General features: G+C 45.6%; 1 protein-coding gene across 1 annotated transcript in view; it reads left to right on the forward strand.

The window, feature by feature from the left end:
• PIK3R4 (phosphoinositide-3-kinase regulatory subunit 4) overlaps positions 1-25394 on the forward strand; it is a 1130409-nt gene that overhangs the window by 842201 nt on the left and 262814 nt on the right. The window contains exon 14 of the mRNA XM_069648735.1: positions 15394-15558. Within this exon, the coding sequence (XP_069504836.1) occupies positions 15394-15558 (165 nt within the window). The remainder of the gene's footprint in view (positions 1-15393; positions 15559-25394) is intronic.

The raw sequence follows: 25394 nt of genomic DNA on the forward strand, positions 1-25394 counted from the left end.
AGGCCCCAACAGAAGCCCCATTTCACCTGAATGGCAGGCATTTAAACCATGCAACAAAAATGGCCTGCCTTTTGCTTTTGTTTCATGTAAAGTTAAAGAGCCATGTGGAAAGGGGCCTACCTATTATTATCAATGGACACGCAGCAATTTGATTTACAAAAGGAGGAATCAAAGAATCCTGTAACATGGAAAACAGGATTTTTCAACATTGAAAGCAAAAACGGCCTGCACATCCGTTTGCAAATAAAAACGGCTTTAAAAAGCCAAAATGGAAAAAAATATCACTGCTCACAGAAAATGTCAGGAAAGCAAAACATGATGTATGGGTTGACCAAAGCAATGTATATTATGTTTCTCCCCCAAAACTCCAGTCACATGTGAAGAGACACTTAGTCTTCAGGAAAAACCTGTTTCTGGTTGAGGACACAATTTCACAAAGGAAAGCCCCACTTCCAGCTTCCATCTAATAACCCTGCAATAACATGTGGTGCTGCTAAAAGTGTCAACATTCAGTATCCTCCAGACATGCTGACTAGGAAAGCAGGGACTTCAAAAGAAAGCCATCCTTGGCTGGAGCATGACTAAAAGGTGTGAATCCTTGTTGCACCCACTGCAAAGAGCACACACTAACTTCAAAGAGACTCATAAAAACCTCTGGTCACAGGCTGACCCAGGGGAACCAGATGGCTGTGGTGGGAGGTGTAGGGGTGGGGGTGAAGCAGCCATCCCATTTGCTGAACATGAACACCCACAATTAATTTAAAAGACTATTTTCATTTTATTCATTTTGCGCAGCAGCCATACTGTGGATTTATACAATTTTTCATGTAATTTCCAGGCGGTTTTGGGGATATAAAATGCATCTACCTGTGACTCTGGCAACTGTAATGGCCAGTTAGACTAGGCTTCTGCCTGATCTGAACATGTTACAAATGTGGGAGTTGGTGAAAAGATGGAAAATGAAATTAGGAATGTGCTTGCTAACTTACCTATTCATAACTGTTGTACATTTTATGAAAATGACAAAAATGACACATGGCAAGCTACATCATACGGATTTGGCTGTCGGCTTATCTAATTCCCCATGACCAGCTAAAACAGAAAATATGTTTAGTATGGCATATGCTAGTACAATTATGAAGTTGTGATACATAAGTAGGTTTTTCCAAAAAGTTGAAAGGAGAACAAGGGCTGCTGACAAATGGGAAAAGACAGATGTTGCTCCAAACCCCTAAATCCTTTACTGGTGGTGGAGAGAGAGAGGCTAACTGTCCTAGCGGGAGGGATTATTGCAGGGTACTTCCCCCTAGATTGTAAAATTGGTGATGTCATTTCTGCTATCTAAGGGGGACTGCACTAGGACAGACACAAAAACCGGGGAGACAGAAAAATGAGAAGAACAGGAGGACAGAGAGAAGGCTGCTGAAACTTACCATCTTTGAGAGTGGAGTGACCAGACCCGCACCCCTACCCTATCTTTCCACTGTGTCCTGAGATGCAGCTGGCTTTCCAGAACAAAGACTTGCTATGTAAGTTTGAATATCCCCAGCATTAATATTGCATAGGCCCTTCATTCTTGTAGCATTGCATCCAATATTTCCCCCATTGAAAATTCCCCATTTAAAACCCCAATTGCCAGTGCATTTTAGTCATCTCCCCATTGCAGAATCCTTTGTTTGCCAGCGTATTTAAGTCACCTCCCTATTGAAGAATCTCTTGTTTGCCTTTGTATGTTAGCATATCCCCATTGAAAAACCCCTCATTTGTCTCTGTAAATCCTTAGTATTTTTGTAAGTAAATCAATTAATTCCCCCATTGAATTTCTCGGGATTGGTGGAATTCGAAAACAGCAATCTTTTTCCCAGTGTTTTTTTTAATTGTTATTGTTATGCATTTGTCATCCTGACCCAAAACCGATTTCCCTGTTATCAGCTCACCCCTTTCCCAGAGCCTACCTGTCATTTGCAGCCTCAGTAAAAAACAAATTCCATTTGCATTTTCTTTTCCATTGAAATTAAGTTTAACATCCCAAAAAACGATTTTCCATTTCTGTTCCTCTTTTCCTATTGTGTGGTCAAAACGATTTTTCATTTGCATTTCCTTTCCATTGCCCATGTGTTGTATATTCTAAAAATCGATGTTCTCCTTGTGTGCTAATTAGTATTCCCTAACAGCTCTGCCTGTCTTTCTAAAGATATGCAAGCAAATTCCCTGTTTTTCCATCTTTCTCCTAGCAGTTGTGAGAAATAAAAAAAAAAAACATTCTTCCATTGGTGCTCCATAAACGTATTTCCCCCTGCTTTGCTGGCTCCCAGTCGTGTTTCTGTGGGCACCACACCAAAACCGATTTTTCCCTTGTATTCCTACTCCGTGCCACTGCCTTCCAATTGATATTTGGGGGGGGGGGTCGAGTGTTGCAGGGGGAGTGCTTAACACTAGTGCTATCATTGTGTGGTAAATTGTTTTCTGTTCTGCCATAAAAAAGGAATTAAATGTGAATAGTATATCTTAACCTGGTTGTTTTGTAGATATTATTGCATTTTTTGTTGCCACAACATTGGTGGCTGCTGTAATTGGTTGATTTTCCTTTTTTCATTAAATAATACATCAATAAATATATTATTGATACACACCAGCCTGGTTCGTAGTCCATTGTGACACAGGATGTTTGTGGAGGTTGGGTGCGAGCCGGGTTGGAAGCCTACTCAAAAGGAATCCGTAGTGTACTAAAAAAATAAAAAGCGTTTTTTTGTGCGCCACATTCATTGTAGTGGGAAGGAGTTCCCTGGCTTGCTTGTGCCGTGTAATACACCATGATCACCTCTGGTGCTTTCTTTTTTGTTAATTTGGCGAATCTGGGGCCCCAGATTGGAACAATCAAAGGTAACCTGGCCGTGCTGTCTATTTTCAAGCTCTCTTCAAAGGAGGATTCATATTATAAAATCTCTCTGATTGTTCAATTTTTAAAGGCTCTCACTAAAGTATTTCCACCAGGTCCATTCCAAGTCCCTATATGGGATCTTAACCTGATGTTAATATTTCTAACATGCATTCCTTTTGAGCTAATACACTCTTGTCCATTAAGACTGTTAACTTCGAAAACTGTTTTGCTAATAGCAATAATGTCAGCCCGCAGGGTACGCGAGTTGCAGGCACTTTCCTGTAAACCCCCATATACTGCTTTCTATAAAGACAAGGTGGTTATCAGGGTGAAAATATCTTTTCTACCAACAGTAGTCTCTGCCTTCCACTTGTCGCAAAAGATCATTTTGCTAACTTTCTACCCACCTCCTCATCCTGGAAAGGAGGAGGAAAGATTACATAGTCTGAACCCAAATAGGGCTCTGTTTTTTACATATCAAGAATGGCAAAAAATGTGTCAAAATGACTAATTACTCATTGGCTATGCAGGTCCTAAATTGGGTTTGGCTGTGACAAAACAGACCCTATCCAGATGGATCATCCTGGCTATAGGGGAATGTTACAGGTTAGTGGTGGATGGAAGTTATAGTATCAACAATAGACCGACACAAGTGATCACAGTTCAAGGGTGTTTATTAAACTGTATAGGTAGGGTGGAAAAAAGCCTAATCTAAACCTAATTCTAAGATGGCAGCAAGCTACGACCATTAAATCAAAATAAGGCAGTCCTAGTGGCATCATCTCAAATAAAAGGTTATATACTAAAAAAAAAAAAATTGCCAATCCTTATGCTAAATACAAAAGAGTCTGGATAGGGCTCACAAGAAAGAAAAGAAGTGTTCACAAATGATACGTTGTCAAACCCTTGGGGTACCTCCCGACACTCCTCCTCACCTGTATCTTCAATAGAGCTGTCTGGAGTTTCTGAGTCCTTCTTGTGTGATTTCTTGAGTTCCTTAGGCTTCCTCTCCTTCTTGCGGAGATGGGGGTGAGCTCCCCCGGAGGCCACCTTGACTGGAAATAGAATCCAATCCAGGGGATCCCCAAGGAGCAAGCCCCCAAAAGATCAGGGAAAAACCCTTCTGACGGAAAAAAAATCTGATTGGTGTTGATACTGTTGTTTGCCAAAAAAATGCTGTACTCAAGATGGTAATTGAGAATGAATGAATGTTCGTGATGATACAGCAGTGTGATAATGTCTGTATCTGGAGTGGAGAACCTCCCGAAACCTAAGCTAACCGCCTAGCCACAGGGCATTTTCTTATCATCCGTAACCTAGCTAATGCTCTGAAATGGGGAATCTTCTATAAATAACACAAAACAAAACCCAACCATATTTCTATCACAATAATTGTGAAATTGGTGGAAATATACTCCCTTTCCGCTGAAGCCCCTGGATGCCAATCTGCCACTCTGCCTTTTGGTCTGCTCGACGTCCCACAGGGAGCAGGCAGGAATTTTTCCATAGGGGTTCCTCACAACCTTCTCAGTTTCCATGTGTGGTGTTGGTCCAGTTCTTGCGGGTCGCAACGCATCCCTTTGTGCACGCGCCAGGGAAAAATGGCATTTGCCCGGTGGTCTTAGCAACCATCCTCTGCTACCACCTGAAATCAGGCGAGGGATTTGTTAATCACCCTAATTACAAACGAAAGGAACTGGGCCGAGGAAATCCCCAGCACTAAAAAACAGAAGATTCCAGCAATGTGACAAATATCACTGTTTATTGAAATCTTTTGTACAGGGATCAAGTTAATGAACCATAAGCAATTCTCCATTACTTTCCCATCATTTTCAGGCACGTCGCAGTCTTTTATTTAGCCTGTGATGTCACAAAATAGAAGTTACATTGCCAAAAACAGGGAACAGGGGATTGGTTAGTGAGGTAACTACATAGATAATACATACAGGGTTAGTATCCTTATTGGCTAGGACATATCTGGTGGCTCCTCCAGTGACCACCTCATAAATGTTGCAACTACAGGTATGTCAGGTTTGCGTGCTGTGAATGGGCCTTGCAAAAAAGTGTGAGCTAGCGTGGAAGGTGGGTAAGGTTTGCCCAGAAACTGTCTTTTCAGCCTTGGCGCTTTGGAAAGGTACCAGCCCGTGAGCAACTATTGAAGGTGGTGGGAACAGCCACAGAGTTGCTGCTTGTACCTAACAAGTTACCCTCTCTGATCCTCTAGGCCTCGAGACAGTACATTAAGCTTTCATCCTGGTATTACTTTGGTATCATCTTTGTATCATGTTCAATAAGCGTGAGTTGCAATCACAGCACACCTGCTCTTAAATAGGTTTGGAGTTCCAAAGGGTCCGGGTGATCTCCCGTCAAGTGTGACCAAGCTCCCTCCAGGATCACATTTGTATGACTCTGTGGGATCACCAACTGCAGTTTTACATTGTCCTCTTATGAGGTATCGCCCCTATAGAGTAACCCTTGTCTCAGAAGGAAGAAAGGTCCCCCGGTTTTACAGCCCTCCACTTCTGAAACAACTCGTGAAACCTATACCAAACTATACTTGTCTACTAATCTATGTGTGTAGGGATGTCAGCAACCAAAAGAAATAGTGTCCAACACAAAGTTCCAAGCCTCTTCCAGCTCACAGCTTCCTTTCAGCTCTCTTCCCCAAGTATAAAACTGTTTGAGGAAAAGTCTTAAAGTTACCTCTCTTGGACTTAGACTAAAGTAATTTTCACCAGTGTTCGAGGTTCCCTTCCCCAAGTTCCAAAGAACACAAATCCAAGTACCGATGAATTTTGAGACTTCGTCCTCAAGTCAACAAAGGATTCAAATCTTAGGACTCCCTGCCCAAAGACTTAAGTACAGCACAATACAAAAAGTAGAAATAGTTCTAGCCTCAGGGTTCCTTTCCCAAGACTTAAGTTCAGCAACATTAAAATTGTCTTTTGGCTCTGTAAATGTCTCTGCCACTCCTGATCCTTCTATTTATAGTTGATGTATCGGGTATGATTTGTGATTAGGCGTGGGTTACACTCAATACGCATTTTCTATTTAGCCCACTGTGTAATACTTCATTAGCAATGTTCAATAGGGGGCGCTGTTGTGCAGCTAAGCAAGATGGCCACCTAAACGAGGCGCTCCTGCCCTCTAAGATCTGTATATTAAATTAAGCCTGCTCTGCACAACCTTGAGAGAGACGGATGCCTGCTATGACCTGATGAATGACCCGAGCACAAGTGGGCTCAATGCGGGGAAGATTCGGAAAGGATTGAGGGAGAGGCGTCCGATTGAAGATGCGATGCGACGTGCTTCAGAGCCCTGCCGGCAACACGTGGGTTCACACACGCATTGGAGTGGGAGCGAAACAGTGACCTGCCGTTGTGAAGACATCTGGCGCCTTACTCTTGAAGAGTGCCCCCGTGGGCACTGGCGGCTGTCGAGCCAGGATTGAAATCTGGGTCCCTGGCTCCCTATGATGATGGACGGTCTCCCGTTGACCTGACAGTGTGCTTCCTTTTGGGCTAGGGGGAGACTATGACCTGCAGAGCCGACCCGTGGCCTGACCTGAGGAGGCACGGCCAGGACAGTGAGCCCGAACACCTGGTCGCATTGAGCCCGCCACTGCCCTGCTGCGAGGATCCAGGAGTTACCCGAAGACATCCGTGACCCGGGGCTCTCCAGCAGCCACCCATGTGGAGATGGAGACGGCGGCGACACGAGGATTTGTGTGCCGCCGAGCACTGGGGTGTTGAGTGCGAGGACGACACCCCCTGCAACTGCAACCCACAGCCATTGTTGGAGACCCACAACGACATCTCCGGCACAGCGCTTGGTGCACGGGATTGCGGACACCACCCAGGCAACTTTGTAGACAGCTGCGGCCCCCGGCCCAGTGGGAGCAGCGCGACCGCGGTGGTGGCTAATTCCATACCCTACCGCAGACAACCCCACATGAGACATGCCCATGTTGATTGCCAGCCATCATGCAGCTGACCGACCCCTGAACAGCAACATTGCAGGACGCATTGCCGGGCACACTACAGTGAACTGCTGCTTGCAACGCAACCTCTATGCTGGCGTCGCTTAACTCTACGGATCCTTGGTGCTGCACACTTCATCGAAGATGCCGATGATGCCCTGTCTTCCGCTCCGAAGAACGTGATGACACTATGAGACAGCAGGGAGCATGAAAGGCACCACAAGAAGGTTAGTGACACTGGTGGCGCAGCTGCCAATTCGGCCGCGATCATGGTCAGGATATAGATGTGGTGTTGGCCTTGAGGCATCCCGTTGGCATCCATGTCTGACCCCCACTCCGGAAGAGCGACTATCGTGGGGGAATACCTAGGAGCAACGGGTCACAGCCACAATGGAGATCAGAGGGAGAGGTAATCATTCCCTGCTAAGTGAATCCAGCTGGAGTATACTAGATGGGCGAATATGGTCATGGCCCTGTCACAAGGCCAAAAAGAAAGGGCCAATGGACACCTACACTAGCACTCCCGCTAAAACCCAGAGCCCCGCAGAGGCACCAGTCGAAGATGAACAGCCCTCACCCTCCGGCACCACACAATTCAGAACGGTTTCATGGCCGTGTACATGATATTAGATGATATTGTCTCTACTACCGGGTCCCTGAAATCTAAGCTGGAAAAAGAGGGAGCCCGACTCACAGAGGTTGAAACGAGAGTTAGTGAGACGGAAGACACCATCACTAAACATGGCTGGGACATCACACGCCTGTTACAGCAGTTCATCAATGTCTGCAATAAGTGCAACGACTTAGAATCCCGCTCTCGCCCTAATAACATTCGGATCATTGGAATTCCGGAAGCAGCCTGCAAAGGCCTGATGGAACAATTCATTGAGCGCCTGCTACAATCACTATTCGACTCATCCAGATTTTCACAATACTTCTTGGTGGAAAGAGCACATCGGGTCCTGGCTCCTCCCCGCACTAACCCAGGCTAAACTCCTCAACTACCGCGACAGGTACGTAATCCTACGCATGGCCAGGGAAAAGGGGGCACTACGATACGAATCATCGGATATACACTTTTCCACAAATGTGCTGGCTAAACGCTAGTCATATGATGCAGTTAAAAAACTTCTACGCCTTCGTCAAGTCCAATATGCACTTCTGTATCTGGCGAAATTGAGGATACAACATGGAGGAAGGGCACACTTCTTTGAGGATCTGGCTGCAGCAACTGCGTATATTGAATCCACTATCTCCATACAGCTCCCGAGGAGCAGGCAACAACGTACCAGACAATATGGACAACGACTGACCACCCCCGGTGGTTGGGGCTTTTGTCTCACATTTGAATATGGGCACAGATAACGCATGTATTGGGGCTGGTGGCTAGAGGTTGGCCATCTGAGTAACACTGCCGACTGCACGCAGTGCACCCCAAGGCATATCTAGTTGCGGTTCACTGTAATTGGGGTTCCGTCATCAAGTTGAGGGGGATGATGTGGGTTGGGAGTAGGGACAACGTTACTGTGAACTATGGATGTTGGTTTACCATAGGCTTTGTTTTGAAGGTTGTTATGGTTAATAAAATAAAACCGTGCAAGATACTCCTCGATTACACAGCAAAGGCACATTTCAGGCTCTGCTCGGCATATACTGGGCTTTGGTAATTACAAACCGCCCATGCTAGGGTCTATTATTTCAGTTCTGGCAAGTAATTCCTGTGGACTTAACCACCATATGAAGGAGTGGAAGGATGTCACACACATGAACCACCAGGCTTAAATTGCACTACACCCCTGCATAAATTGCTAGGTTTGCCCCCACGGCGTACGGCAGCTGCATCAAATGCAACGCTGACGTGGCCGATTCACACCATATGTACTGGAGCTGCCCGGTGGTAGCCCAGTTTTGTCAGGAGGTTGCAGACTGCCTGTATGAATGCACGGATGTCCCCCACCCCCTTTGCTGTGAAGAGGAAGCGCCACGACCCCGATTGTGCTCTTTTTCACCTCTTCCATTCTGTCAGGCCCCCCTGGGCTTTCTGGGGCCCCTTGTTGCTCTCTGGGCCTCTCTGGTATTCTCTGGAGCTCTCAGACATCTCAGCAAAGGTGACCAGACAGCAGGCAAGGAGACAGAGTCAAGTTCATCAAGTTTTATTTCATGCCAAGCTGACACAGAGCAAAAAACTGCATCGTTGTCAAGTACACAAACTCCACCACCTAGCTAAAAATTGAGCTCTCTTTTATATCTTGTCAGAGAGAGAGAGAGGATTCAGCCCCCACCTTTTCTAAACATGTCCAGGCAAACCCTTTGTTGAGCATTCGCGCACCGGGAAATTATTTCTTAAATGTTTTAAACCATCAACAATGAAATACCTTCTGGCACACATCCTAGGCTTTTTCCCGGTGCTCTGCCCCAAATATGGTTATGCAGCTGGTTCCCTTAGCTAAATTTCCAGACACATCCCAATTAACTGTCTGGTTTCAGAGTGTTTATTTGGTTTCTGAAGGCACAGTGGCCTTGAATGTTTCAACTTCAGAACTGACTCATGCTAACGCGCTCCGCAGCATTTCTTCATCTATGCACCCATTTATCAGCATTGTCAGTTAAAGGCATTGTAAGTTAAAGGCATTCTCAGAGTTCTTTTCTGTCCGTGTATAGGAAAAGACTTAGTCATTTTCCTACTTAATGTTTATAATATGCATTCTGTACCTTGCCTACTTACTAAACCAATGCATTTTCAACTTTATAAACATGACACCCTTTAGAATACTAATATCCTTTACCACTATGAATACTATTTTCACATAATTACAATACTAAATCAGTCCATACAAATTTCTCTGCCTGGCTTTAAGTGGGGGGTGGGGGGGCTGTCCCCTACTGCATTCAGTTTTTGGTACCTTATCTTCATCTCAACACCTCCATTACAGCTGTTCCTACCAAAATATTTGTTTGGAGACATGGAGATTGGGGTGTCTGTTAGCTAAAAAATGTATACTCCTATTATGGAAGTCGAAGACTGCTCCGGACATTAATATGTGTATTAGAGAAATGATTTATGCGAATGAGTGTGAGGAGTCCTATGTATCACTTGTAACGCCTAAAGACATTTGGGAGCCTTTTCGAGAATACTTAAGGAGAGTAAGAACTGTTCAGTAAACAATAGGCAAAAGAAAATGTACTGAGTTACATAGTATGAACAATACTTGCATGTAAGGACACTACAACCACCATATTGTCGTAAAAACTGTAATGATGTTATGTACTGTACTTGAGGATATATATGTCTTGCACTGCACTAAAATAAAGTTTTGAAAAAAAAACAATGTTCAGAAAGCGCGAGTTGCACATGCAGCACGCTTGCAGTTCAGCCCGCTGTATAATACTTCTCTATTCACTTCAAAATGAACTTTTCAATGCTCTTAGACTTTTGAGAACTTGTTTTCTCTTACACGCGACCTCACCAATGCAATGTATTCCTCTAGGAAAGTTCAAGCACTTGCATACCGGGTTTCTCCTTTTTTAGAAATTCACCTGTTGTGTTTAAGGAGCTCCCAGTAGCGTGGATCGTTAGGTCCACTGCTTTCTGCATAAGGGTTCCAATTCATGCCCCTCAGGCACTCCTGTGTCACTGTCTGAATACAGGGAAACAAGCACTTTGAATTCCATGAAAACGGACGGCCTCTCCACACAGCTCCCTTTCCAGTGCTGGATCTGCTCTACGAGGCTTCAGCAGACTTCAGCGTCTCAGCTTGCCTCTTCACCACGGTTCCCTGCTGCTTCTCTTGGCTTCTCTGCCACTGCTGCCACTGCTGCCTCAACTCAGCTTCTGCTTCCACCTTCTTCCTCACACCTTGAATTGGGCTGCTTTTATACACCTTCAGCCCTTTGACAGGCTTCAGGTGCGAATATTCAATTAGCCCTGCCTAATCATAATTAAAGGGACATGCCTGACCCTTACAATTCTCAGTAGGAATCTTCCTCATCTCAGTACCAGAGTGGTAAAAGACCATATTCTTTGACCATATTTTAACCTTGTTGGTTAAACAAGGTGAAGAAGATTGTCGAAGGCACAGGAGTCGTAGATGCAGGGGTCAATTTTGGTGTCTGGATTGAATCTGCCTAGATGCTGGTTCCTGCCCCCAGTTCCACAAGCAGACCCCTGGGAATGTGGCTGGACCAATAAAACTACATTTGAGGATGGCCATCAGCAAGCCACTCAGGTCCAAGGTAGGCAGCAAGGACTCCCACAGAACTAATGTAAGGTAACACAATTCTACTGATCGGGGATATGAAGGGCAATTCATTTCACAGGAATAAATAGAATGAAAAAACATGTCAGTCAAGGGCATACAAACTATTTTGGAAGATATTGGGAAGCTGAAAATGTATTCTCCTGGAACTATGTTGATATGAAGTGAATTGACCTCTGGACCAAGTAAACAACTGAAAAAATTGAAATATTTGCAAACAAAAAAGACACACCATATACACAATGAATTAACAATAAATACAGTGGCTGGGTGTAATTGTATTGTGCACAAAGAATGTACTTGTATGAAGTAATAACAATTATAGTGGAGTAAGCAACATTGCAATAAAACGGTATTTGTACACAATGCAATTACACCCTGACAAGGTTTTTTTTTCCTGAGCAACGACTCCCACTTCAGGCCAGATAGGGAGTCAGAATTTCAGGAAGCTTCAACAGTGAACCAGAAGCTGCAGCAATGAATGCTCCAGAAAGGGATGCTGTGTGAAAGGTAGAGTAAGAGCTTGAAAGAGGATTTCACAACACTAAGAGGCAGCATTTCACCATCTGAAGGATTAGATGGACAGCATTTCAGCTAGCACCAGGATCCTCGAAGATTTGCCATCTTTTCAACCTCTTGTAGTTAGATTTCAGCAAACAAAATTGCCTAGGCTGTCCTATTTATGTCACATGGTCGGGGGCTAGCCCTTGCTACCAATGAACATCCATGCACTGTGCAAGGTTTTTCTGCCCCTAGCTTTATGAAATACCAAGGGCAGCAGATCCAAAGTTAGTTGCAGGTCCTGGGTGTCCTCAGTAGAAATCCCTCTGACAGCAAAAATAAAGTCTGTGAAAACAAACAAGTTTAGGGGACTACTCAAGTTGGCAAAAGGTTTTTATTGAATCTCTCTACCAAACCATCTGTTTGAGGATGGTACCCTGATGTTCCTAAACTGGTAATGTGTGGTAGTTCCTTGACTTCCCCCATGAGCTTGCTCATAAAATGTGAACCTTGATCCGCTAGGATTTCTTTAGGAAGTCCAACTCTGGAAAAATACTGTAGGAGGTGCTTTAGAATTTGCTGGATGGTGTTGTTCTGCATAGGCAATGCCTCGGGCTATCTGGTCGCATACTCGACAATCAAGAGGACATATTTGTTGCCCAGCCTAGATGTTTCTAAAAGTCCGGTGATGTCCATCCCAATTCTATGATTGGCAAAGGATTCCGAGGGGCAGGCAGTGAGATGCGAGTTCTGGTTTTCGGACCTATTTCACACGTCTGACTAAAGGTTTTTCTCCAGCATGGGGTCTGGCATGGATTCACATGCTCATGAATATTCCCCGTCGTCAGGCTGGGAATGCTCGGTAAAGAAAAAATCAGTATCAGTTTCGTTGCTGCTTCTTCGTCCCAGTAATGTCAATTGCCATGTGTGAAAGAATAAGAGGAACTGTCTTATAACAGTCCAGGAAGAATAGGGAAGGATTGGATTGACTATCAATAGGAAAAGGGGATACCATGTCTCGCCCAAGTGCACCCCACTCCCAATCACCAAAGACCCTCTACCCAGGTGATCCTCCCTCACTTCTCCACCCCCAGGATCGGGATCCAATAGCGATGGCCTTTCTGTGGTCACCTGCATAGAGTTTCCAAGGGGCTTAGGAGTGAGAATACCTTTATGTTCCTCACAAGATTCAATAGTTCATATTTGGTCTCCAGACCCATTCGTCAGCATTCAAAACTTAGTACGTGCTTGGCAACTTGTTTGGAATTCAATACTTCACATTTGTTCTCCCGACCCTTTTCCATATATTCTTGCTTGACCGGCATTGGCCGTTACATACCATGCCCCTGCAGCGCCCCAGTCTGAGCGGTTCTTCCGAGTCACTCACTTTGGTGCGGCCGTCCCTCCGGGTGCGCTGGTTTTGTTCTCAGTTCTCGCTGTTTCCTGTCTCACTCCCGGGGAGCTCTGGCGAACAGCGCCTACTTCTTCCCGACCTTCCTGCAGCATTCGGTGGCGTCGGAGAAGTCTCTGTCTGCCCCTCTCCCAAGGGGAACACAAGGCATTGGGCTCTGCATGGCTTCAGACCCTCTTGCGGTCTGCTCTGGCCTCTGCGTCTTCCTGGCTTCTCTGCAATACGCGTCTTTTTCACTGGCCCATACTCTGCCTGTCCCACCTCGGATTGCCATGCTCTCCTGCCTTGCTGCTTCCCTCCTGTTCTGCTCCTTTCTCCTTTTATATACCTGCAACCATTTAACCGGTTGCAGGTGTGAGTACCTAGTTCCAAGTGCATGGCCATAGTTATTGGGACGTGCCTGACCCTCACAACAGTCCTTAGGCCTCTTCCTTGTCTCCGTAGCATAGTGGTGAAATGACAAGTGTGTACTACTCCTAGTCACATCTTTCTCGTCCCAGTACTCTGATGGTATGAATGAGGGGGAGATGGTTTTCAACAGCCTATAAAGGCAGGGGGAGGGTGAATTTGGTTCATCAGAAAAGGGGGGTGTTGGGAAAATGTTGGGCCTGGAGAAACTTCTATTCTGCCCTATAACTAAGTGGAGTATTCTCGACCATCAAACGATAAACAAAACAGTCCTAGTCGAGTCAGTCAAAGTAAAAGGGCATATACTAACAAAACCTAATGCCTGACCTATCTCTTGTACAAGAAAAGTGTAAATGTACGCAAAGGAAAAATCAGTGTTCAAAAGAATAAAGGTAGTTGAATCAGCGCTCTTCCTAACATTAGACCTCACGGAGTAAGGTTGTCCTTGTAGGCAGGATGACGCACTCTGGCTCGGTTTCTAACACTCCGAAACCGTGGATTGAGGGCTGCCTGGCTTTACAACTTAAAGTCTCTTTCTTGACTTTCAAATATGTTTTCCAACGTAAAGTTCACAAAGGTCCCCCTCTGCCGGACTCAGCCCTCTCAAATCACAGTTCAACACAAAATTGCAAGCGGTTCCCTTCGCCAAGCTTATTGTACTTTGGGTCTCCCTCAATCAGGTTTGGACCCCTTTCGGATGTCGAAGATGTTTTAGTATGCGTGGTACTTTTTACAGACCACCACAAGACCACATTTACTCAAAGTTCATCACTGTTTGTTTGCCTTTTTAGCTTCAAACAATGTACCTTTCACGTAGACTTTGAAATGGGCTACTTCCTTTCACCAGACCACTCAATTACTTAGTGTTGCTGATCTCACAGCTGCATTTTACTTTAAAGTTCATTCACAGGTCTGCCTTTCTTTGCGTCTCTTCTGCACTTCACTTATGATATAATGTTGCTACTTCAGGTTAGTGCCACAGGCTTGGCCTCGCCTCACCACTCGATGCCGAAATGTTGGAATGCTTTACCTCCTGATCTGAGGGGCTGTTTTGAAGACTCTCCTATTTGAATGACTATCGCTGTTTCTCAGATGATTCTTTTTCAGACACGTTTTGTTAGGTTACTGTTAGTCGTTGGTTTGTCTTGTCAGCATTCTAATGCCTTTGAGCCTGTTCGTCTTCAGTGTGTTACAGATATTAAATAAATCAAAGCTATGACAACACCAACTAGAATGGATTGGGTTCAGAAATTGCGCAGAATATCCTTGGTTGAGAGAGTTCTATGGAAAGAACTTAAGAAACTAAATCTCTATGATCACGTTTGGTTTTGTTGGGAGTACTATATGTGTTTCTCGTGTATATTATATCCAAAATGTCTAATAAACATGTTAATGACAAAACAAATGTATGGAGAATGAACACTAATCGATTGCATGGCATATTGTGCACATTCATTATTCACATGGTTTTCCTTTGTCTCTTTCTTTTCTTCTCTTTTTCTGAAATAGTCATATCAGTTATTGTACCATTTTGTTAACCATTTACAGCGCTTTGGTGTAAAGTGCAATGGAAGCACAATAAATGCAAAAGGCAGAGAGTATACTTTATTTTTAGAGCATGACAAGGTAAAGCAACTGCCCTCTTATCTAAAGTTTCTCAACTGTGAGGCAGAACCTCAGAATTTATTTGATAGATACTCAAATGATTAGGAAAAAATAAACCTTGACTGCCTTTAGCACACAATGAACAGTGAAAATCAATCAAGTGGCCCTGTGAAACACTAATATTGAGCTCACTGTGCTTTGGCTTGCTTCCTGGTTGTCTGTAAAGGAAAAGCAATCTATGTGCGTGGTTTGTGTTCTATCAGCAGTTTGATTTCATACCTCCTTAAAAGAAACATAATGACATAATTGTTAGCGGTCGCTAGATTAACTGTTTCCCCTTGTTTTCATTTAGGGCGATATTAACATATTCACGGATTGGTGGTCACATTAAGACACTTACGTTTTGTCAAGGCTCCCATTATTTGGCTGTGGCTTCAGATAACGGCGCTATCCAGCTTCTTGGCATTGAATCGACCAAGCCACCCAAATCTCCCAAAATTCACTCAATGCAAAGCAGGTACAGTATTCTGTAACTTTGAACTTTGCAAGAACAGCTCTGTGCGCTAGTTAAGGTTATAGTTTCAATATGTCTGGTGATGTTAAACTTCTGTGAGCCAGCATGGCATTTTTGATTGCCACAATCTCAAGGCCTTTCTTGTTTCAGGCACAGATAATTGTATTCTGTGCCAGTGATGTTTATTTTTAAATGCAGTTGTACCCAATTGTATGCAGATGTAGGCAACATACATTTGTTTTTTTTGTTTTTGACTGCAGGAGAATACCTCTCATGTAACCTGTTGCACACTATATGCCCACACTCCTCTCACACAATCCAAAGCTCTTGCGTCCACATCCTCTTGTTCCGTTTCTCACTTTGTGTCAGTCTGTAACTTCACAAGGCCACCAGCAAAACACACATTTTTCATTCCACATGATATGCTGTCACGATTTCATGTACGGCGCAAATGTTCTATATTTACCTACCCATCTGCTTTTATGAGACTGTGGGAGTTCAAGAATGCACATTTTACTCCAGGCTAGATCTTCAAAAGATGGATTGTTGATCAGGTCTTGTTTCAGACTACAGATCCTAGAAAAATGTGGCATTTTAGGTTGATAACACTCTAAGCCTTCTGGAGACCGCCAGTCTCTAGAATCAGTAGTGTCTTTGCTTATTGGTTCTTTGCAATTTTTATTTCATGAAGTGGGACGTTCTGTCTTATTTACCCTTTTAACTCTCTGTTAGTTATATGCTAGCTATCACTTTTCAGAATATTCACATTTATTAGCCTCTGGACTGCAGTAATCAGAAGTCGAGCAAATTACTTACATTCCTTAATGTTGTTTGTGATGGATAAGAATGTTCCTTCCAGACAGTCCTAATCTAATGTAATACCATCAGAGGAATAGTGCATCTGGAAATCCTAAACATCTACAAAGGGCCATTGGATAGATTGACATGGCCCTGGTGGCGTTGGTGCAGCTGGGGCGAGAAGTGGCATCCTAAGATTTTTCTGTAAAGCCATTTGTGCGCCCTTACCTTCGTTTCCCCACTTTACTGAAGTCAAACAAATGCTAGAGATTCAATTTTTTTTTAGACAAAGTGGTTGCAAGTAAGGGCTGCATCAATTTCGAATGTGATGGTTGGAGGGTTGTTAAGAATCCTGACAGTGTAATATGGTTTCTGAGGCTTGTGGATCTGCTTAGATCACATGCTGTGCATAGGCCGACATCTAGTGGAAGCTGCGGAGTATTACAGTTTGTTTTTCGAAACTCGAAAATGGGCGTCGACACAGGCGTGCCAGTAATACTATCCCTAGTGTGACGTCCACTGTACCCAAGATCCCTCACGCGTCTAGGATCCTCAGATTGTTTTTTTCCGCCATACTGGTCGGAAGCATCTTGCGGAGTCCCCTGGCCTTAGCCATACTTTTGCTAATAATTGAAATTTATAATTCTTTATTGACATCCTTCCCCACCCCAACGTCGACCCTCGACGACGGCTGGAGAAGACATCGACCGTCGGCTGCTGCACGACGGATCTGGGCCTCGAAAGGCCTCTGGCCTCGGCCCGGGCCTGGTAGGCCGCTGGCCTCGGCCCTGCAAGTAGGGAGAGTGGGGGGTGGTACATACTCTTCACTCTTGGTATATAGGTACACCTTATATATTTCCTACACCTACCAGCCCGCTGCCTCAAGGTGCGTATGGAGGGTACCCCTTTCCAATTCTGCCCCAAGTGCAACCGCAAATACCCTTGGGTCGACAGGCACGCCACGTGCAATCTCTGCTTGCCGAGGGACCACCCCGAAGCGAACTGCAGAGCGTGTAGTAGGTTTAAACCTAAGACACTTAAGGACCGTTCGACAAAGCGTTGGGCCCACCACGCCAGGCAGGCGGCCATGGCAGCGGAGGGCGCCTTCAGCGATGGCAGCGACGCCGTACTTTCGGACGGCGAGGGCATTACGGCGTCGAAAGACAGCCGAGCGCAGGTCCCCGACCTCGGAAGGTCGTCCGGCAGGGCGGCTATGGGGAAGACCCCCGGCGACGCAAGCGCTACACACCCTACACACACTAAGCACACTAAGTCCAACCGAACCTCGACGACGTCGACTTCTCGGAAAGAGGCACAGATAGAACGGTCCGACTCGGTGTCCTCTGGGCGCTCTCGATCGAGATCGCCTCATGACGCAAGGCAAGCCAAGAGTGCCTCGCTCCCTAGACTAACGGAAGTTCGATCGTCGGAGGACGAAGACGACTTCCACCCCCAGGCCGCGCTCCAAGAGACGGAGCCCGCAGTTAACACCAGCGAGGCCCCACGCTCGAAGGACACAGATACCTCTTCTGACCCTCGACGCCTGGCGTCGAAAGTCTCCGGGGCCTCCAAGGGACAGGGAAAACATTTTTCCACGCACGGGGATGGGGGGGAAACAGCGGAAAGCACATTCTTCCACTCCTGTAAGACCATCCTTCCCCCCTAAGCAGACAGAAAAATACAAATCTACTAAGAGATAAACATCCAGCAAGGGTACTCTTGATAAGTCCCCGAAATTGCCTACTAAAGTCATCCCCTGTTCCAAAGAATGGTCCAGTGTAGACATAGACAGGGTCATGTCAAGGATGTCTTCCTTGGCAGATTTTTACGACAAGAATCCAGAGCATTTCCTCTCGTATGACCCTCAGGGGGCCACACCCTCAGGTTCCACTGATCCTATCCCCCTAAGTAAAAAGGCCCGGTTCGAAACACCTGAACCCTTCGAGGTGCAGCCTTACTCTACTCCATACTCTACTCCACACCCCAGGTACCAAGGAGAGCCTTTCCCTGAGGGGGACCTGGAGTTTGAAATTATGGAGGAACAAACCTGGACGGGATACTATGCGGATGATGAGGACCAGGATGAGGGAGAAGATGAGCAGGAAATTTACAGAGTAGATTCCCCGGTAGAGAACGAAGCCCCAGTTACCGACTCGCCAGTCGATAACCAGCCCCTCCTTAATGAGGTTCTCGCTCGCGCGGCAGAACATTTTCACATCGACACCCACGGTGTACAGGAGGAAAGGGACTTCGCAGAAGAGTTGGTGGGAGAGAGGAGGCCGGTCGCTCAGACCATCCCTATCCTTAAATCCATCCAACGAAGAATAGATCCATCCCTGGTGAACCCAAACCTCACCAGAGCAGTCAACCCCAGGGTCAAAAAACTTTTCGGGCAGCCCAGTCTGACCCTCTCTATATAAGAGGACATCTTAAACCAGACTCCCTGGTTGTTACCAACACTCGGAAGAGGGCTGGAACACCCTTATCTTCGTCAGAAGCTCCTCCCGACAAGGAGAGCAAGAAACTTTACGGGTTTGGCAGGAAGGTAGCGTCAACGTCCTCCTACCAAGCGAGGATTGCTAACTCCACCACCCTGTTGGCCAGCTACAACTGCCATCAATGGGAAGAGATCGCGGCACTCATAGCCTCTGCTCCTGAACCGTTAAAGGGCCAATTGGCTCGGATCTCGGCAGAAGGGAGAGCCGTGTCTGGTTGCATATTGAAAGGAACTTTCGACGCCGCGGACAACGCAGGAAGATTGATAGCATAAGGTACTGTTATCAAAAGACATGCGTGGTTACGGCAGTCGGGGTTCAAAACAGAAACGCAGGCTTCATTAATAGATAAGCCGGTGGAACCCGATCTATTGTTTGGGAAAGCGGTCGAAGACGCACTTAAAAACGCCAAGGACGAATACGAAATACTGAAATCCCTTGGCCAACTAACCAACAAACCCCCTAACCAGAGGGGGAACAGTAATTTTCGTCGCCCACGCGGGCAAAATTCACAAAGAGGCACCTATGCCCAGGGACAGGGTACACAGTTGAACAACAGCCAGCAGTCTACCCAAGGTTACGGCAGGGGTAACAAAAGAGGTCGGGGGAGAGGCAGAGGCAGCCCCAACAAGGGAGGTGGCACGCCTCCACCAAAGCAGTAACGCTCAGTTCAGGGTCCCTTCTCACGCAACCCCAGTAGGGGGACGCATTTCCAACTTCACCCAGGCTTGAGAAGGGATCACCTCAGACAGATGGGTGCTGTCAACAGTGTCCACAGGATATTGTATAGAATTACTGCAGCGTCCCCGGAACCATCCTCCACGACAAAGAGTACACTCCTTAGAACATCAGAAGATCCTTCTCGAGGAGATCGCCATTCTGCTAGAAAAGGACGCGATAGAACTCGTCCCTAGACACCAGGTAAACAAGGGTATCTATTCAACTTACTTCCTTGTGCCAAAGAAAGATTTGACAATGCGCCCAGTATTGGACTTACGGCCTGCCAACAAGTATGTAAAGCCCCAAAAATTCCGTATGACCACGCTACAAGAGGTAATCCTCCTCCTAAAAAAGGGGGATTACATGGCAACCTTGGATATGAAAGATGCTTATTTTCATATTTCCATGCTCCCGGCGCACAGAAAGTACTTGCGCTTCAAGGTGGACAGTCGCCACTACCAATTCAAGGTACTGCCCTTCGGGATAGCTTCAGCACCAAGGGTATTCACCAAGGTACTGGCGGTGGCAGCTGCACACCTACGCAGGGAGGCAATCCCAGTGTGTACCCTTATCTGGACGACTGGCTCATAACGGGGGAAACCCCAGGAATTTGCAAGACAAACATTCAAAGGACTATCGACCTCCTCCACGAATTAGGCTTCTCAATCAACGAGAAGAAGTCAAGCCTGGTGCCAAGCACCTCAAAACAGTTCCTAGGAGCAATCCTCGATACTCGGAAAGGGTTGACCTTCCCTTCGGAAGAGAGAATTCGGAATATACTACTGCAAATTCCACATTATCAGTCCGGTCAACAAATAACGGTACGCAAAGCAATGCGGTTACTGGGCATGATGGCGTCATGCATTTACCTGGTCCCCCACGCGCGACTGCGCATGCGTCCCATGCAGGAATGGTTGGCGAAACAGTGGTCTCAGGCAAGTGGTCAGTGGGACGATCTAGTGGTCGTTTCGCCAACACTTGTACAGAGCCTACACTGGTGGACAAGAGAGAATCTTGCAAGGGGAAAAGACTTTTACGATCCCGAAGTACACACAGTGGTGACTACAGATGCATACCTGACGGGGTGGGGAGCTCACCATCTCCACCACACAGCTCAGGGTCTCTGGTCTCACTCAGTGGCCAAGAACCACATCAACCTGCTAGAGCTTCTGGCAGTATTCAGAGCGCTTCGGGCGTTCGAGCTCCATCTACTAAACTTGTCGGTGCAGATCCGGACGGACAGCACAACAGCCATGTTCTATCTGAACAAGCAAGGAGGGACTCGTTCGCCAAATCTGTCCAAGCTTGCCTAGAAAATCTGGATATGGGCACTCAGACGGAACATCTTCCTATCATCGCAACATGTTCCAGGGGAGCTCAATTCCCTAGCGGATGCTCTAAGCAGAAACTCCCTCCCAGAAGAACACGAACGGGTGCTTCACAGAGAGATCGTAGAAGATCTCTTCTCTCAGTGGGGTTTCCCCACTATAGACTTATTCGCCACAAGCGAGAAAAAACAATGCCCAGGATTTGCATCCAGGTTCCCCCAGCCAGACTCCCAAGGGAACGCCCTGTGGATGAACTTGTCAGGGATGTTTGCGTACGCTTTTCCACCAACTCCTCTCATCAGGAAAGTGGTGAACAAGATGAACAAGGAATCGATGACGCTCATCCTAGTTGCTCCTATGTGGGCGAGGCAACCGTGGTTCCCACACCTACGCAGGATGGCGGTGTGCAAGCCCATCAAACTTCCAGCCTGGTACAACCTACTGTCCCAGCAACAAGGTCAAACAGTGCACCAACAACCCAACTCAATGAACCTGGCAGCATGGCTCCTGAGGTCATAGAGTTTGGACATCTCAATCTACCACAGAGGTGTATGGACATCCTAAAGGAATCTAGGAAACCAAACACAAGACACTGTTACTTTGACAAGTGGAAGAGGTTCGTCATCTGGTGCCAGAGTAAACAAATCAACCCGGTTGATTGCACTCCTTCCAACATTGTGACATACATGCTCCACCTGCTGGATGCAGGTCTGGTTTTTAACTCTCTGAAAGTACACCTGGCAGCCCTCTCGGCTTACACCACATCCCATAGCAAGGTGTCGTGGTGGAAAGTACCAGTAGTTAAAGCCTTCATGGAAGGAGTAAAGAGACTTCACCCTCCTATATCTAACCCACCGCCGGGGTGGGACCTTAATGTGGTGCTAGCTAAGCTCATGGGCCCCCCTTTCGAACCCATGCATAAAAGTAGTCTCAAACACCTGACTTATAAAACGGCCTTCTTAGTAGCCATTACCTCTATAAGAAGGGTCAGTGAAATTCAGGCTCTGTCAGTGCAGGATCCTTTCTTTACTATCCACAAAGACAAACTGGTTTTACGAACACACCCTAGGTTCTCACCTAAATTTATATCAAAATTCCATGTAAACCAGTCCATCGAGCTTCCGGCTTTCTTCCAGAACCCGCAAAGCTCGGCTGAGGTGAAACTACACACCCTAGATGTGCGTAGGGCGGTCCTCTACTATGTAAATAAAACCAGACCGCTAAGGAAAACAGATCAACTGTTTGTCTCCGTAGCTACAGGCAGAGAGGGAGATCGCGTCTCTAAAAGCGCTATCTCGAAGTGGATTATCAACTGTATACAGCTGTGTTACTCTCTTTCTGAAAAAACTCTGCCTTTTACACCAAGGGCCCACTCTACTAGAGGCATTGGGGCCACTCTGGCTTTCATTGCAAATGTTCCCCTCGACCCCATTTGCAAAGCAGCTACTTGGAGCTCTATTCACACCTTTACTCAGCATTACTGCATTGACACTCATTCCAAGACAGATACACAAGTGGGACAAGCGGTTCTAAGACACCTGTTTGCTCATGACCCTTCTCACCTCCCACCTCCTTCTTCTGGTACTGCTCGCTAATCTATGCACAGCATGTGATCTAAGCAGATCCACAAGCCTCAGAAGGGATACATTACTCACCGTAATCGTATTTCTGATGCTTATATCTGCTTAGATTCACATGCGACCCACCCTTCCTCCCCTCCGAGAGAAGGCGCATGATTGCTTGTAGTCTTACCTTTCTGTCTATCTGCTTGGATTATCTGTACTCACGCTACTCCTCATGCTTCCTCATGTCAGAAAAAATACAATCTGAGGATCCTAGACGCGTGAGGGATCTTGGGTACAGTGGACGTCACACTAGGGATAGTATTACTGGCACGCCTGTGTCGACGCCCATTTTCGAGTTTCGAAAAACAAACTGTAATACTCCGCAGCTTCCACTAGATGTCAGCCTATGCACAGCATGTGAATCTAAGCAGATACAAGCATCAGAAATACGATTACGGTGAGTAATGTATCCCATATGATAGGTTTCCAAATTAAGTAATTGATTTTCCTAAAAGATACCTTACACCCCCAAATTCCTCAACTAATGAAAGACTTCCCAAGTAGCAAAACATACAATTATGTGGGCAAGTGATCATGAAGACCCTATACCCTCAAACATGAAATTACTCTAAGACGACCAGCCAAAGTACGTTCCTACCATCAAACCCAGACAGTAATGTTTGGTATCACTATGAAGAGAGACCCAAGTGGCAGGTAGATAGATTTTCATCAAAGCAACACCTTTTTGCAAAGAGAAAGTAGCAGTTTGACCCCAGTTGGAATGAGCTTGAATACCTTCTGAGGCTTCTGAAGTTCATAACACATTTTGCTGCGACAGTCCATCTGTAAATGCTTTGTTTATGACCATCAACCTACCAAAAACCTTAGTTATATATATCTGGAGGCCAAATAGCTGAGTTGCTGTTTGAGGTTAAAACTAGTAGGTTTTTCTTAAGGCGTTCAGGAAGATCAATATGTAGTATGTGTCCGTGGGTTTCACCAAATTAGGCCATAATCTCAGGACATGATGATTTGCAAAGGGTACAGCAAACCACAGATAAGCACACAATAAAAGTAGGTCCACACATTAGCTTTACTGTAAATGATACTCTTTATTAAAATGTGAAGTATAAAGAAATCTCCAGAATCACATTAGCACTTTAAAAGTAAAGGACAAGTACTCTTTAAAGCATTGGAGGGCATAGACCCAACTCATATTTATATTTACAACCAGTAGTTAAAAGGGTGTGCACATTAGCACAGTTTTAGCTATTCTGCTGGAGCTTTTGTGAGTGAATTGCTGTGTAGTAGAACTGCATACAAAATAGCAGGCGAGTATTAATAATCAACTAAGTACTTTGAAACTCCAGAACCATAGTGGGGACAGATAAACATTGAAGGTGTACAGGTAGGAGCAAGCCTCAAGTACGTTTAGAGAGTTTTAGAAATGTAAAAAAGAGAAACCAATGGGTAAATCACAATAGTGTGTTGTTATGATGAAAGTATATTTAAGCACAACATGCATTCCACAGCTATTAAGTAGGCAGCAACCTTGAGGCTCAGTAGTCATGTGGACTGCACCAGCAGATATCCATGTCCAGCTTAGACAACCAGAGATCGTGGAGAAGGTGGTTGTGAAGAAAATGGTTGTGGTGAGGGTGGATCTTGAAAATGACTGCATGCGTAGCCCTCTGGCTCTGAATATCAGTATGAATGTCAGACAATTTGGGGTGGTTAAACAAGGTGAAGAAGATTGTCGAAGGCACAGGAGTCGTAGATGCAGGGGTCAATTTTGGTGTCTGGATTGAGTCTGCCTAGATGCTGGTTCCTGCCCCCAGTTCCACAAGCAGACCCCTGGGAATGTGGCTGGACCAATAAAACTACATTTGAGGATGGCCATCAGCAAGCCACTCAGGTCCAAGGTAGGCAGCAAGGACTCCCACAGAACTAATGTAAGGTAACACAATTCTACTGATCGGGGATATGAAGGGCCATTCATTTCACAGGAATAAATAGAATGAAAAAACATGTCAGTCAAGGGCATACAAACTATTTTGGAAGATATTGGGAAGCTGAAAATGTATTCTCCTGGAACTATGTTGACATGAAGTGAATTGACCTCTGGACCAAGTAAACAACTGAAAAAATTGAAATATTTGCAAACAAAAAAGACACACCATATACACAATGAATTAACAATAAATACAGTGGCTGGGTGTAATTGTATTGTGCACAAAGAATGTACTTGTATGAAGTAATAACAATTATAGTGGAGTAAGCAACATTGCAATAAAACGGTATTTGTACACAATGCAATTACACCCTGACAAGGTTTTTTTTTCCTGAGCAACGACTCCCACTTCAGGCCAGATAGGGAGTCAGAATTTCAGGAAGCTTCAACAGTGAACCAGAAGCTGCAGCAATGAATGCTCCAGAAAGGGATGCTGTGTGGAAGGTAGAGTAAGAGCTTGAAAGAGGATTTCACAACACTAAGAGGCAGCATTTCACCATCTGAAGGATTAGATGGACAGCATTTCAGCTAGCACCAGGATCCTCGAAGATTTGCCATTTTTTCAACCTCTTGTAGTTAGATTTCAGCAAACAAAATTGCCTAGGCTGTCCTATTTATGTATACACGCACATGGTCGGGGGCTAGCCCCTGCTAGCAATCAACATCCATGCACTGTTCAAGGTTTTTCTGCCCCTAGCTTTATGAAATACCAAGGGCAGCAGATCCAAAATTAGTTGCAGGTCCTGGGTGTCCTCAGTAGAAATCCCTCTGACAGCAAAAATAAAGTCTGTGAAAACAAACAAGTTTAGGGGACTACTCAAGTTGGCAAAAGGTTTTTATTGAATCTCTCTACCAAACCATCTGTTTGAGGATGGTACCCTGATGTTCCTAAGCTGGTAATGTGTGGAAGTTCCTTGACTTC

The sequence above is a fragment of the Ambystoma mexicanum genome, chromosome 2q (assembly GCF_040938575.1).
Source record: "Ambystoma mexicanum isolate Mex_15411 chromosome 2q, UKY_AmexF1_1, whole genome shotgun sequence".
In the NCBI taxonomy this organism is placed as follows: Eukaryota; Metazoa; Chordata; class Amphibia; order Caudata; family Ambystomatidae; genus Ambystoma; species Ambystoma mexicanum.